The following is a 15,226-nucleotide window of genomic DNA, read 5'->3' as shown; positions in this document are numbered from 1 at the left end:
CTCCCCTCTCCTCGGAGGCAACGGGAGGGGAAGGCCCAAAGACCCCATGCAGCAGAGAGGGCTGCGCGAAGCCGGGGTCTGGCCCCGGGAGGCGGGGACGCCTCAGAGGCCTGCGGGGCCTGCGCCCCCCGCGCAGCGGGAGTTGAGAAGGGAAGGTGCACGGCTAGGCCGCCCGCCTCGTACCTGGGGCCCCGCCCGGCACCTACCACTTGGGCGACCTTGAGGCGGCCGAGCGCGCCGCGCAGGTAGTCGGGGTCGCAGCGCAGGCCGGCCAGCCCGCGGCGCTGGCTCACCGGCTCGGTGGTGGGCTGGTACGGGCTGCTGGCGCCCGAGATCATGGAGGTGCTCGAGGCCTCGCCCTCGAAGCCGTCCAGCTCCTCGCCGCTCCGCATGCTGCCGCCTGGCCCGGGCCGCCTCTCGCGCGGCCGCCCCCACCCACCCACCCACCCACCCACCGGCGCCAGGAGCGGGCGCACTCGCTCAGCGGAGCCGCCGCATCGCCGCCGCCGCCGCCGCTGCCTCTGCGCCCCCCGCCCGGCTGCGGCCGTGGCTCGGTGCGCTCCGGCTCGGCTCCCGCCGCCTGGACAGCGGAAAGGGAGGGAGGCGGGAGCGGGCGCAGAGGGAAGGAGGCGGGAGCCGGCGCGCCGGGCCCGGAGGGGGCGGAGCGAGCGGCCCGGCGAGGCGGAGGGGGCGGGGCCGCGCCGCGGGGGCGGGGCGTGGGCCGCTCGGGCCCCGCCCCCGGCGCCCCGCCCTCACCTGCGCCGCCCGCCGGCGGGACCCGACAGGGATGGGGGCGCTCTGAGGTGTCCAGAGCCGGGGCGGAAAATTGCTTCCCCAGGGCCTTGCCTCGCGTTTCTTGTTGGGGGAAGCGGGGTTCTTGTACCAGTGGGGACCAAGATGGGCTATGCCACCTCCCGGGCCCGGGACAGTGGCGTGGCCCGAGTGGCCCGTACGCGGACTATTCGGCCAGCCAGATGGGTAAGTAAGGAGCTTTCAACTAGCTGAAGACGGGGCGCGGTCGGCACCGAGTTAACACCGGGAGAGACACAGTCAAGGGTGAGGTGTCCGCACCCCCATGCTGACCGGGCAGCGCACATAGTAGGTCCTCCATGACTAACGTTAGTTTCCTCTAAAAGCCGGGAAGATTTCCCATCAAACAGATTTTGCCCCGAAGGGCATTCATGAAGGAACAGTTTGGAATTCTAGCGTGAAGGTTAACTGGAAGCCCAAGCGTAACTTTCTAGGAATTGTCACTTTGTTACTGAACCTCCTGGCTTGAGTGCTGAGCCAGACACCCCAGGCTGTCATGACATAGTACAAAGGGTTAATTAAGGTCCTGCTTGGAAGTGGCTCGTCCCAGGTGACACTGCTAATTGGTGCAAAGAGCCCAGGTTCCAGCTTATTTAGAAAAAATGGACAGTGGTACTGGAAGGACCATGATGTTAATTAAAACTTTATTTGGCCCAAAACTTATGTGTTGGGCTCTCATTAAATGTTAAGCCTACGTTAAGAACTGGGGGAAAGCACCCAGCCCCAACCTGGGAGAGAGAGTGTTAAATCGTTAGGTGTAGCCTCTGGCCTCAATTCACCTCAAATCCCAGCGAAATGACAGACACAGGGATTCGTTTTTATTCAGGGCATAAAACCACAAGGGCAAAAAATGGCAACAAAATAGGGCCCAGCACGATGGCTCAATGGGTAAATCCTCACCTTGCAAGCGCCTGGATCCCATATGGATGCTGGTTCATGTCCCAGCTGCTCCTCTTCCCATCCAGCTCCCTGCTTGTGGCCTAGAAAAGCAGTTGAGGATGGCCCAAAGCCTTGGGACCTTGCACCCATGTGGGAGACCTGGAAGAAGTGCCTGGCTCCTGGTTTCGGATGGGCATAGCACCAACCACTGCAGTCACTTGGGGAGTGAATCATCGAATGGAAGAACTTCCTCTCTGTGTATGTGACTTTGCGATAAAAATTTAAAAATAAGTTAAACAAAATTTTTTCCAGAAAATCTAACAGGAAATACAGCCAAAGGACAACGTGGAAAAATAAAAGATGAACAAATTAGGGAAACAATCCAAGAGAATGGGATTTCCATAAAGTTATGGGGGGCATGGGCAGAAGAAATTATAAAATAATTCAGTATTTTCCAGAAGCAAAAGGGTATGGGGCAGATGAGGGTCCTCAGCATCCCAGACGGGTACCGTACAGGTTTCAGTTCCGCTGAAGAATCAGGAATCAGAAAGGCAGCAACTTTGCCTTCCCCACCCACAGGGCAAACGATCTCTTCTAGGTGAGTTCCCACAGAGCCTGACTCAAGTACAAGGGTGGACCTGCAGTCACCCTGTCTCAGGAAGCTGCTAGAGGAGACTCCACAAAAACCATCAAACATAGGGACCCTTTTATTTTTTTATTTATTTTTTTCTCTTTCCCAAAGGTTATTTGAGTATTTAGAACATCATTTGTGAGCCAAAGTTGTCAACTTAAAAATGAGCCTACACACACACACACACACACACACAAAATAAGCCTACAAGCTGGTACTGTGGTATAGCAGTTAAAACTACCACCTGCTATGCTGGTAGCCCATATAGGCAGCTAGTCAAGTCCCAGCTGCTCCACTTGCAATTTAGCTTCCTGCTAATGCACCTGGAAAAGCAGCAAAGAATGGCCCAGATGCTTGGGCCCCTGCACCCATGTGGGACAGCTGAAACAAGTTCTTGGTTCCTGGCTTTGGATTGGCCAGCTCCAGCCAATAGAACCCTTTGGAGAGTGAACCAGCAAATGGAAGACCTCTCTCTCTCTCCCTCTTTATCGTCCTTCCTCCCTTCCCCTCTCTCTCAGTAAACTACTCTGCTTTTCAAATAAATAAATACACCTTTAAAAAAAAAAAAAAAGCCTGAGCCTGGTGCAATGGCTCAATTTGCAAATCCTCCCCTTGTGAGCACTGCTATCCCATATGGGCACCAGTTTGTGTCCCGGCTGCACCATATACCATTCAGCTCCCTGCTTGTGACCTGGGAAAGCAGTCAGGCATGGCCCAGAGCCTTGGGACCCTGCATCCACATGGGGGACCTGAAGAAGCTCCTGGCTCCTGGGTTTGGATCAGCTCAGCTCAAACTCTCGTGGCCACTTGGGGAGTGAACCAGCAGACAGAAGATCTTTCTGTCACTCCTTCTCTCTGTAAATCTGACTTTCCAATAGAAATAAGTAAATCTTATTTTTAAAAAAGTGGATCAAAGGGGCCTACAAGTGCAGCATGTGGACCAAATTAAATGTTCCCTTCCCCTGGTTCTAAACCAAGAATTCAGAGGATCTGGGACCCAGGCGAGGATAGATACAGCATGAGAGAGATGCTAAGGGTCGCGGAAATGACAGCAACACAGGCTTCTGTGCAGCAGGGCCAGGGGCTGACAGTCCAGGACTTGACAGAGGCTTTGAAGACGACTTGTCTAGATGAAATGAAGTGTATATTTGGGGGCAGGGATTCGGCACAGTGTTTAAGCTATTGCTTTGAAAACCTGCTTTCAATGTCAGAATATCTGAGTTCAAGTCGCAGTTCAGCTCCCAATTCCAGTCTCCTCACTCATTCCTAACAGAGGATGGCCCAAGTCCTTGGGCCCCTGCCACCCACATGGGAGACCAGGAAGAAGCTCCTGATTCCCGACTTCAGCCTGGCCCAGCTCTGATTATTGCAATCATCTGAAGATGAACCAGCAAATGAAAGATCTCTAAGTAAACAGCATCCATTAGGGGAAGACCAGTAAGTACTTAAAAATCAAGAGGCAGCAATATATGCATGTTATAAAAATATAATCAGTTTTAAATGCTCAATAGTGTTGCCTTTGGGGAACAGAAAATGGAATGAGAATCATGGACTTAGTTGATCTGTTTGATTCTACTTCAATAAAGATTGCTAGGAGCAGGTGTGTGATGTGGTACTGTGGGTTAAGCCACGACTCGGGATCCAGTTCAGCTCCCTGCTAATGCACCTGAGAGAAGATAGATGATGGCCCAAGGATGTGTGTTCCTGGCACCCATGAGAGAGACCCAGCTGGAGTGCCTGCCTTCTGGCTTTGGGGAGCCTGTGGCAGGCACCTGCTACCTGGAGACCAAGTGTAGAAGCCAACAGATATCACGGAGTGTGTGCTGAATGTTACCAGTGGCAGGAGGTATTCCAGGTGGTATGGGAATTTCCAGTGCAAGGATTCAACTAGGATAGAGGGAGATGTGGGGTGGGAGTGATCAGAACCTCAGCCAAGATATGAAATAGGCACAGCAGCCAGGCAATAGGACGGGTAGGGAGAGTGGAAGAGAATGCCGGGGAGGGAGAATGGCATACAAAAGGCCGGCAGAGTAGCCCAACAAAGCACACTGAAAAGGTTCAAGTGTGGAACTGAGGGGAAGGAGGACAGGCAGGCCAGACCTGAAACCGAAAGGTGGCCTAGAGCCAATCTCTGTGAGGCCTCTGGGGTCACACGAGACGGGGGCACTATACACCGCAGTGTCTAACATGAGGGCGGCCCCATGGGGCCTGCCTTCTGGATGCTCTCTCTGGCTTCCGTGCAGGGCTGGATGGAATAGAAGCAAGACTGGAGGCTCCCCTCCAGCACTTACTCACTGTTCCCTGTTCCTGGACCCTAGCCTATATTTATTTTTAGCTCCAGGGACAGATTCAAGATTTTTCTCTTGGGGGTTTTTAACAGAAGTTCAGAGACTTCCAAAGGGTGTTGCTGGGAATCCCACGTGGATCCTTAAATAGACCGCCACGCTGGATGTGAGGGTACCTTCCACAGGAACCCATCCTGAGTCCCTGGCTATAGCTGTGCTTTGGAGTGTCTGTGAGGGGCCAAAGACACAGTGGAAACAGGAAGTAATAGAGAAGCAGGGGACCCCTGCCAGCTGCCCAGGTTCCAGGGTCTGCTGGCTACATATCCAGGGCTGCCTCAAGGCAACCAAACTCAGAAGTCTGCTGCATCAGCCAGACGCTACCTCCTTCATTGCTGTGGGAGGAGAGATTGCCAGCAAGCTGATTCTTATCTCAGACCCTGGGCGCATCCTGCAATGGGCTGCACGGGGGCTTGGATTGCTGCCCAGAGCCTTTGGCAGCTTGGCCACTGCTCAGGCATGGATAGGTTGCTTTCTGTTAGCACCCATCCTCCCTATTAAGATTTATTCATTTATGTGACAAAGCAAGATATCTTCCATCCATTGGTTCACTCCCCCAAATGCCCACAAGAGCCAGCGTTGAGCTGGATCAAAGCCAGGAACCTGATGTGAGTGGCAGGAAGCCAAGCTCTTAGGCCATCCTCTGCTGCTTTCCTCAGGCACATTAGCAGGGAACTGGCTGAGAATTAGAGCAGCTGCAACTCACTCTGATCAGGCATGTTGGCACTGCAAGCAGGGGCTCATCCCTCTGGACTACACCCCCAACCCCTTCACTGGCCCTTTTCTCACTGGCTGGTCCACCTATCTTCAGGCTATGCTCCAGAAGGCATCCTCTGTTCACCTGGATTAGGTTTGGCTTCTCATTCTGCCCGGGTTTAGCTTCTTTCAAAGGCAGCCCCATCCAAGCCTGGGGACCCCTCAGTGTACCTCCCCACCCCACCCCACCATTGAGCATCAAGATTCTTCGAGAGGTCTGGCCTCAGGTTCACTTTGTGCTGCTACCTGAGCTGGGGACTTTCATTCAACTCACGAGGCCTGCATCAGCACAGCTCTGGGGAGGGCCTCATGGTAGACCAGAGCTCATGCAGGAGACACACACACACACTTCCATAGTTAGTGTTTCAAGCTAACTACTTGGTTTGAAATTATTTCTCTGAGAGGAAACTCCCAATACGAAGTCCGTCGGACTGGTCTCCAAGATGCAGAAATAAACAAAATTCAGCTTTCCACTCTGTCAGCAACTATGTCCCTGCCGTCCCTCTCCTCTGTGGCAGGAGGAGTCTGTTCCCACAAGCTGGGAAGGGCGAAAGAACCCGGGCCTGAGCCAGCCCGCAAGGCAGCAGAGGTTCGGGACCTGGAGCTGACGACTGCTTCTCGAAGAACTGTCCCCACAGCTGGAAAACGCTCTCCCAAAACAGCCTCTAAAAATAGTGCCTGCTGGGATTTTTCCAGTGTGACATTCCTCTAATTCCTGTAACCAGGGACAACCTGAGCCCCCCATTGATGGGACTGCAGTCCCCCTGTGGAAGCCCACGCTGTGTGGTGCATGCCATGCATAACCCTATGCTGGCACTTGGGAGACGCAGGGGCAGGTCCCGGTGGGCCTCATCCCTGGCTGTCTTCCACCTCCTCTTCCCCGGCAGAGGGCTGCAGGAAGTTGGGGAGCTGCCACCAGGGACTCCAAGGGCTGTGCTGGCTACATGCACCTCTGGGAGCTGCTGAAGCAGCCAGAAGTTCACATACGGACACGCTACAGATGCCCCATCACCCGTGCCGGGCTCTGGGTCACATCCTTGGGCCCCAGGCACCCAGAGCAGAGGGAGCGCCACACAATCTGCCCAGTTTCCCTGCTTGTCATACAATGGATGGTGCCCCCAGCTCATTTTGGGGACTGTGCCCCTTCTACTCCAACACCCACCTCTCTGGTCAGAAGGAGTAAGCAGCTGACCCAAGAAATGCCAATCACGCTTCCCTTCTATCCTTGCGATTGGTTCAGGGTAGGCATGAGTTTGTTTTTACATATATACTTATTAATCTGAAAGGCAGATGGACGGGGGGAGACAGGAAAGCAAATCTGTTCCGCTGAGTCACTCCTCCAATAGCCACAGCAGCCAGGGCCAGGCCAGGCCTAAAGAGCAGAGCCAAGAATTCTATCCTGATCTCCCTCATGGGTGGCAGGGACCTAAGTACTTGGTCCATCCTCTGCTGCCTTCCCAGGATCATGACCAGGGTGTTCAGTCAGAACAGAGCTCGTGGGAGATGCCAGCATTGCAATGTGCAGCTTCACCTGCTGCACCACAGCGCTGGCTCCAGCAGGAGATCTTAAGTTGAGGCAAGCTGAGTCTCTACTCTAGGACTTTGCTCTCTGGAAGGTGGGGATCACAGCAATTATCCAAGGGGGAAGATTTTCAGGGTTTAGACAATCTGATGGTTGGGTCTAAGGCAGAGATAGGAAGCTGTTGCTTTAAGTTATGGCTCCAGGGCCCGGTGGCGTGGCCTAACAGCTAAAGTCCTCGCCTTGAACACACCAGGATCCCATGTGGGCGCCGGTTCTAATCCTGGCAGCTCCACTTCCCATCTAGCTCCCTGCTTGTGGCCTGGGAAAGCAGTTGAGGACGGCCCAATGCTTTGGTATCCTGCACCCGCATGGGAGACCTGGAAGAGGTTCCTGGCTCCTGGCTTCGGATCGACACAACACTGGCCATTGCGCTCACTTGGGGAGTGAATCATCGGATGGAAGATCTTCCTCTCTGTCTCTCCTCCCTTCTGTATATCTGACTTTGTAATAAAAATAAATAAATCTTTAAAAAAAAAAGTTAGGGCTCCATAGTCCAGTATAGCTGCCTGGCTGAGAGAGGCAAGGGGATGGGTTCTTAGGTTTCCTGTGGCTCCGGAAGGCCAAGCAGAGGTCGCCTGCCGCTCTTGCCTCCCATGCACAGCCCCCTTGGGTGGTGTCCACAGTCCCAGGCTCTTCTGATTTCCCACCCACCTCTGGGGCCACTCTCCTACAGTCCCCTTTAGCAGCTCAGTCTCTAGAGAATTGTGCTTCTCGGGACTCTGTTTTTATTTTCATTTGTTTTTATTGGAAAGGCAGATTTACAGAGAAGGAGACATAGAGACAAAGATCTTCCATCTGCTCTTTCACCCTCCAAATGTCACCAACAGCCAGAGTTGAGCTGAAGCCAGGAGCCACTTCCAGGTCTCTTACATAGGTGCAGGGGTCCAAGGATCCACTGCTTTCCCGGGCCATAAGCAGAGCTGGATTCGAAATGGAGCATTAACCTGCTGTACCACCACGCCTGCCTCATCGAGACTTGTCCTGACCCATTTTCCATGACCTTTCTCCTGGACTCAGACCACTCGGCTTCGGCTTCCCAACTGACCTCTCCTTCAAGGTGTCTCAAGTTCCACAAGATTCTAATGTCATTGTCTTATTCCTCCCACCTTTTCCCTACCATAAACACCTGCTCCCTTATGAAGAGGAGCTAGAAGCATTTAGGTAATATATTCTATATGCCAGCACTTGGTTTTCATGTATAATCCACTTAAACTATAAAACAGCCCAGTCCTGGTTCCTGGCTTCAGTCCAGGTCATTGTGGCCACTTAGGGAGTGAGCCAGCAGATGGAAGATCTTTATATCTCGGTCATTCCTCTATCATTCCACATTTCTTTCTTCTCCTCTTTTTTTGTTTTAAAAGATTGATTTTTATTTTACTTGAAAGAGTTACAGAGAGAGATGAAGAGACACACAGAGAGAGATTCCAGGTACCAGTTCACTCTGCAAATGGCTGCAACAGCTAGAGCTGCACTGATCTGAAACTGGGCATCAGGAGTTTCTTCTGCTACTTTCCGAAACATATTAGCAGGCAGCTGGATTGGAAGTGGCACCCTTATGGAATGCAAGCATCACAGGTGCCTGCTTAACCTACTATGCCACAATGCCAGCTTCAAAATAAATGTTTTTTTTTTCTTTAAAAAAAAAAGGTCTATAAGGAGAACTGGCTCCCGAACATCCTGAAGGGTCTAAGCTAGAAGCCACTCCCCAAGAACAGCCTCCCAGGGCCCAAGCTGGGCGAGAGGCACCTGCCCTGGCTTCCACAGCCCCTGGCCTCATAAGACTGATCATGTAGTATCATGCTTCCTCATTTACCCACCCCACATACTGCCTGATTAGGCTATGAGCACCAAGAAAAGCAAAAGCCCCATTTGTCTATAGCCTGGCTTAAGGCCAGCCACGTGGCAGGCACAAAAGGAAGCATTTACAAGGAAAGTGGGGCTGTATGTGCCTGTTCTGTCGCCTCAGACAAGATGTGACCCTCTGGGCAGAGGGGAGTGAGCAGTCTCCTCCTCATCACCAACTGCGAAGGGTTGGAATTGTGTCTGGGACGAAGCAAACACTTCACCAGTGCCATGATGCTGAAGGTGCAAGACATTCTGGAGAGAGCAACTGGCCCAGGCCAAGGGCTGATGGAAAGGCCTCGAGGTTTCTACTTAAACATGGCCGGGGCTGAAGGTTGTGTGATGGCAGCAACAGGAACATATGGGGTGGGAGGCAGGTAGGGACAGATGCTGAAGGGACCTGCAGGAGGGAGCCATCAGAACTGCTGCATCTTGCTCTGAATCAGGCACCTATGTGATCAGATCCCCGCCCAAACCAAAGTACAAATGAGTGATACAAAGTAACATATGCCTCCAATTGGCAGCAGGGATACTGTAAACAAGGTAGAGAGCCCCTATACAGGGGAATGCCCAATGTCCATGTGAGGATGCCCAGGGGTTCCCGGACCCATGGCAGGGCTGGCAGACACATAGTGAGCACCTGAGCCACGCCTCACAGTGAGCAGTCACAGCAGGTGGGAGGGTGGGCCCCAGGGGTGAGGAGACCAGGCAGGGGGAATGTGTAAGAGTAGCGATGCTGCTGACAGAGCCCGGCCTCATACAGCTCCCTCCCATGTGCTTCAGTCTGCAAACATGGGTGGACTGGAAGATTGGCTGTTTGTTTGCATTAAAGCACCTATTTGGAAATGCCATGAAATTCACCACCATCCCTGCAATAAAAGGGCAAGAACAGTCCCAGGACCTTTCCTCCTGTGCAGCGCTTGTAAACTGCCCACCCAGCAGCCCGTCTCCTTCGGATACTGAAGTGTGTGTTTCCTACCAACAACGGCCTCCCTTAGCAGAGCACACACGCTAACCAGGAAACCACTGACACATCGCCACAGCCCAACCTTCAAGGTCTGCGCCTATCTTGCCAAATGTCCCTGTGGCAAAAGGCACTATTGGGAATCATATGCTGCTTCAAAAAAACAAAAACAAAAACAAAAAAAAACTTTATTTGAATAGCAGAGACACAGACCCTCTATCGTCTAATTACCCTCCTAAAAGGGCAGCAACAGCCAGATGGGGTTAGGCCAAGGCCCGGAGCTGGTCATTCCAGCCATGTCTCCCACTGGGTACAGGGACCTAAGCACCTGAGCTATCTCCCACTGCTCTCTCAGCTACCAGAAGGAGATGGATCAGACTCAAACCAATTCAATATGGATGTCAGCGGCACACACTACAACTTAGCTTGCTGCACCACAACAGCAAGAGAAGGATATTTACAAACTGAAGTCTGGGCACTGGTGGGCTCATTGCTAATATGCAGCTGCTCTTGGGCCTCTGCATGGCAGGGAGCCAGAGGAGGAGAGTGTGTGTGCATGCTGTCACCCACACATACCTGCACACAGACCTCTGCTTTTTTAATCTATGTGTATTGAAAACCACAAGTTTACAATGACCCCAATACCATGGGGTTCTTGTTGGTTTTCCATTATGTGCACCTCTTCTCTGGCAGAAGGAAGCCTGGCCCCTATTATCCTCATCCAGTAATGTACTTGACCAATGCCCTTATATGCGGACACCCTCCCCCTATAACATCACCCCTCTTCCCAGCACAGATGTCTCCCTCATCACATGACCCCACTGTGGTCACGCTACTCAGGTTCTGACACCCACGCTTGGCTGCTGTACTCCACTTGGAGCCCCTCACCCTACTGCCCAGGGCTCTGCCTCCCCCTGCCAACCACTTGCCAGGAGAGTGTTCCCTTCAACCTGCCTTGATCAACACTGCATGAAAGACTGGGTGCAGTGGTTCAATTGGCCTCTCTCTTTAAGAGCCAGGACCCCATATAGGTGCCAGTTCATGTCTCTGCTACTCCACTTCCCATCCAGCTCCCTGTTTGTAGCCTGGGAAAGCAGTAGCATGACCCAAAGCCTTGGGATCCTGCACCTACAAGGGAGACCTCGAAGAGGCTGCTGGCTCCTGGCTTTGAATCAGTTCAACTCTGGCCATTGTAGCTATTTGGGGAGTGAACCAGCAGATGGAAGATCTTTCTATTTCTCTTCTCTGAAAATCTGCCTTCCCAATAAGACAAGACATCAAACAAAATAATACAAGAAACCCCTACTCCATGCAGGATTATTCCCCTACCCTTACCATGCTCACACTCCCAGCCCTGCCCAGGTCTGCATGCCCCTCCCCCCCCCCACCCAGCCCAGGCACAGACCTCCACTGCACTCTGCCCAGAGAAAGGCTGTAGACAGGGCTAGGAAAGCCTTTTGAAGCTTCTGGTTTTTGTGTGGAGAGTAACTGGCCTGTCTGGTGCTCCCAGACTACCAGTCATGGAGGACAGCCCGTCCTCTTCACCTCCCTAGCACTGCCTTCTCCAGTGTCACCAACCCATGCCCTGGGCAGACAGCTCTGGTTACGGAGGATGGCAGGGAGGAGGGAGCACCCAGGAAGCCACACTCCTCCACCATGTATTTGGATGCCCACACAAACAGATGGTGGAGGTGCCTTGTCCAAAAAAAATCAGGCGGTTGCCCAGGTGACAGGATTTATGGCATATTGAAAGCCCGTGTGCCCTAAAATAGCGCTCCTGCTCAGTCTGCACTCGTGGCTGTGTTCTTCAGCCTAGGACCTGACGCTTAGCGCTGCCGGGTCTGGGGCAGGTGTGCTGATGAGGTGGAGGGGGCAGGAGGGCAGCAGCAGCACTTGGATGGATGCTCACTGCCGACCATGGCTCCTTCCGACACTGGCATGATTTGTTCCTCTAAAGTCATAATTTCTTTTGGTTTTACTTGCTTATTTGAAAGGCACAGAAAGAGAACAAGAAAGAAAAAAAAAATTTTCTATGCTGGTTCACACCATAAATAGCCACCAATGGCTGGGGTTGGGCCAAGCCAAAGCCAGGAGCCAGCCACTCCATCTACATGAAAGCAGAGGCCCAAATATATAAGCCATCTTCTGGGGCCAGGTGCAGCAGCCTAGTGGCAAAAGCTTCATATTACATGCACGGGGACCCCACATGGGCGCCAGTTCATATCCAGGCTGCAGAGGTGTGCCAAACCTTTCCAGCTCCCTGTCTATGGCTTGGGAAAGCAGTAGAGGATGGCCCAAAGCCTTGGGACCCTGCACCTGCATGGGAGACATGATTAGAAGCTTCTGGCTTCAGATTGGCTTAGCTCCAGCCATAACGGCCACTTGAGTGAGCCAGTGGACAGTGGATGGAAAATCTTTCTATATTTCCTTCTCTATATATATCTGCCTTTCAAAAGAATAATTTTTTTTAAAAAGTGCTGTTTTTCACTGATGCATGAGTAGGGTGCTAGATCTGAAGTGGAACAGCTGGGACCCCAGCTAGTGCCCATTGCAGATGCCAGAGTCACAGGCAGTGGCTTAACTCACTGTGCCACAACACCAGCTACTGAAATGGCTTAATAAATACATATATATATAAATATATAAATATATATATATAAATACATATATATGTAGTATGTTTAAAGAGAGAGAGATCTCCCATCTGCTAGTTCACTCCCCAAAGGTTGCCAACAGCCAGAGCTGAGTTGATCCCAAGCAAGAAGCAAGGAGCCAGGAGCCAAACCCTCACCTTTTACTCATCTCATAGTACTTCCCAGGAACCCACCACCCAATGCTAACTGGAGGTTCAGCACACAAAGCTGACACAACCGCGGTTTCGTCTCCCGTGCAGCTCCCAGGCTAGCGATTGTTAGATTAGTTCTGAATAGGTCAGACATGGATGCACACTGTAACAGTGCCAAATAGTTTAAATATCAAGGACAGATGTAACATGACACAGGCTGCTGACAGATGGAGCAAAGCACCCCGTCTTTAAAATAAATTACTGCCTTATAAAGGAACAGTTTTAAATTGTGGAATTCTTCCCACAACAAAAACTCCAGTGTCTCACATTGCGCCTGAATTTTCCAGAAGGACTTTGTAAAGTGTCGCTGGGGGAGGTGGGTCTGGGGATTGTTGGGGGAGGTTGGTGATCACTTAGGAATGTTGATTCAGAGCCACGCAAGAAAGAGGGTCAAGTGCCTGTTACAGAGAGACACGACACAGGACAATACTGCCACTGTCATTTATCTGCAGTCGCCTGATGAGAACAATCACAGTGGAACACAAAGTGAAATGTTTGCAGCGCTAAAGGAAAAATGCTACCTTGACCCACAGAGCCTGCCGAGCAAAGCCTCCCTCCAAGGCCGAGAGAGGCACACTGGTCCCTAGTCCTGGATGGGCACCCTATGGCAGGTTGAGCACCAACAGCTCCTCTCCTCACAGGCTGTGGCACTCCTGGGCTCAGAGCCTGGGTCTCAGCTGCGGCCCAGCTCGCCAGCATAGCACACTGGATGCCCTCAGGGGAGTTGTGGCTTCCCAGATCCTGGGCACTGAACAGCATCCTTCTGGGTCAGTGCCAGGCAGGTACCCATCCTCCTGATCTCTGCCATCTGCCTTCGGGATGAGATGGCAAACTAGAGTGGAATGCTACAGGCAGAAGGAGCATGGCCTGAGGATGGCAATGCTGGACCCACAGGAATTAGGGACGACAGCCACCATGCAAAGACCCACCAAGCGACAAGTGCACGTGCACCTCTCCCAGTGTTCATGGTGACTGGAAAGAAAGCTTCTCCCCAACTTCACAAAGATGGGGTCAGGAACCTGGCAGGGTGAGTCTTGTGCGTAACGTTTCTTATCTGATGGATCACTTGTGTTTTGATTCATAATATAATGTGAACCTATTGGAGCCTGCACTCTCCCTGCATGTTCCAGCTGTTTGCTTCCCAACCCAGAGGAGGCAGAAGGGAGTCCAGAATGGCCAGGGGGTGGGGAACTCAGGCAGGCTGGCACACAAAGCAACCTTGTCCACACCTGTACTGAACAAGTCCAATCTGGCCTGCTACAGTGAGCCCTGTTGTTGTTCATGCTGTAAGCAGCTTCCCCAGGCAGAAGGGGACAGGCACGCCATCTGCCTTTCCCAGCCAGGTCCTGTGCTTGCAGCCTCACCCCACCAAATGTGACATGCTGGATATATCCTCTGCCTCTTATGCTCACCTGACAGCAGTAGCTGCTCCACCCGTGACAGCAAGAAGGCTGAAGAGCAGCACGCAGCAGCTCAGGCCCACAGTCAAACACAGCACCCATGCTGTCATTTCCCCATCTGCTTCCAGTGAGCAGGAGGAATACCAGCAGGGCATGGCCACGAGGTCAGGCTCCGCAGCGGGCATGCCAGCCTTGTAGCTGTTCAGTCTGTGCCTCATCTCCTCATCTGTAAATGCAGGTGGAGATGACAGCAGTGCCTGCCTCACAGGGCTGTGGTGATTGGGGGCTACCACTCTGGCACTTTCATTTGCTACCACAGTGGTACTATTGCTGTGACCAACGCAAATAACCCCAAACCACCTGGCAGACCCCCCAAGATCTGAAAGACAGCACCCTGACCAAAGACTCAAACCCGGCACCACCATTGTGGGGAGAGGCTGATGGACATGCTCAGCCTCACAGAGAACACTGTGTTCTCACCCAAGTGTCTCCCCAGAATCGTCCCACGTCAACAAGGTAAACCCAGAATGCAATTCTATAGGGGAAAAATAAGTTTGCAGTGCACAACAGTGTGTAGTGAGAGGGAAAGAAGGCCAGGGGAGAAGAGAAAGCAAGCACACATGGTGAGCAGGCTAACAGTGGTAAACTTGTGTAAAGGAATCTGGTGCTCATTTAGAACTTCATAAAATAAAAGGCTGGGGAGGTAATTTGTGTGATAAATCAACTTTAAACAGCAAACAAAACTCAATATGCTTAAAGTCAATTCAGTCAACAGAAAAAAGCAAAGGAGCCAGTGCTATGGTATAGTAGGTAACACTACCACTTGTAACACTGACACCCATGACACCAGTTCAAGTCCCAGCTGCTCCACTTTCACTTCCAATCCAGCTTCCTATTAATGTATCTGGGAAAGCAACAGAAGGATGACCCAAGTGCTTGGCCCCTGTACCCATGTGGGAGGCCTAGAAGAAATTCCTGGCTCTTGGCTTCGAATCAGCTCAGCTCTGGCTGTGGTAACCATTTAGGGAGTGAACTAATGGATGGAAGATCTCTCTGTCTCTCCCTATCATCTGTAATTTTGCCTTCAAAAAAATCTTATAAATAAATAAAATAGGGTTAAGCTGCCACCTGCAATACTGGCATTGGTATGAGCTTCAGTTCAAGTCCCAGCTGAT

The 15,226-nt window shown here is 52.2% G+C and overlaps 1 protein-coding gene across 1 annotated transcript in view; it reads right to left on the bottom strand.

Moving 5' to 3' along the window:
• Positions 1 to 472, bottom strand: part of CMTM4 (CKLF like MARVEL transmembrane domain containing 4) — a 37,010-nt gene extending 36,538 nt beyond the window's left edge. The window contains exon 1 of the mRNA XM_040982085.1: positions 207 to 472. Coding sequence (XP_040838019.1) covers positions 207 to 392 — 186 coding nt within the window. The 5' untranslated portion in view covers positions 393 to 472. The remainder of the gene's footprint in view (positions 1 to 206) is intronic.
• Positions 473 to 15,226: the final 14,754 nt, after the last annotated feature.

The sequence above is a fragment of the Ochotona curzoniae genome, unplaced genomic scaffold (genome assembly GCF_017591425.1).
Source record: "Ochotona curzoniae isolate NIBS_2020 unplaced genomic scaffold, NIBS_Ocur_1.0 contig_3622, whole genome shotgun sequence".
In the NCBI taxonomy this organism is placed as follows: domain Eukaryota; kingdom Metazoa; phylum Chordata; class Mammalia; order Lagomorpha; family Ochotonidae; genus Ochotona; species Ochotona curzoniae.
Note: the sequence above shows the minus strand (reverse complement) of the source record. Positions and strands in the feature narration are given on the sequence as shown.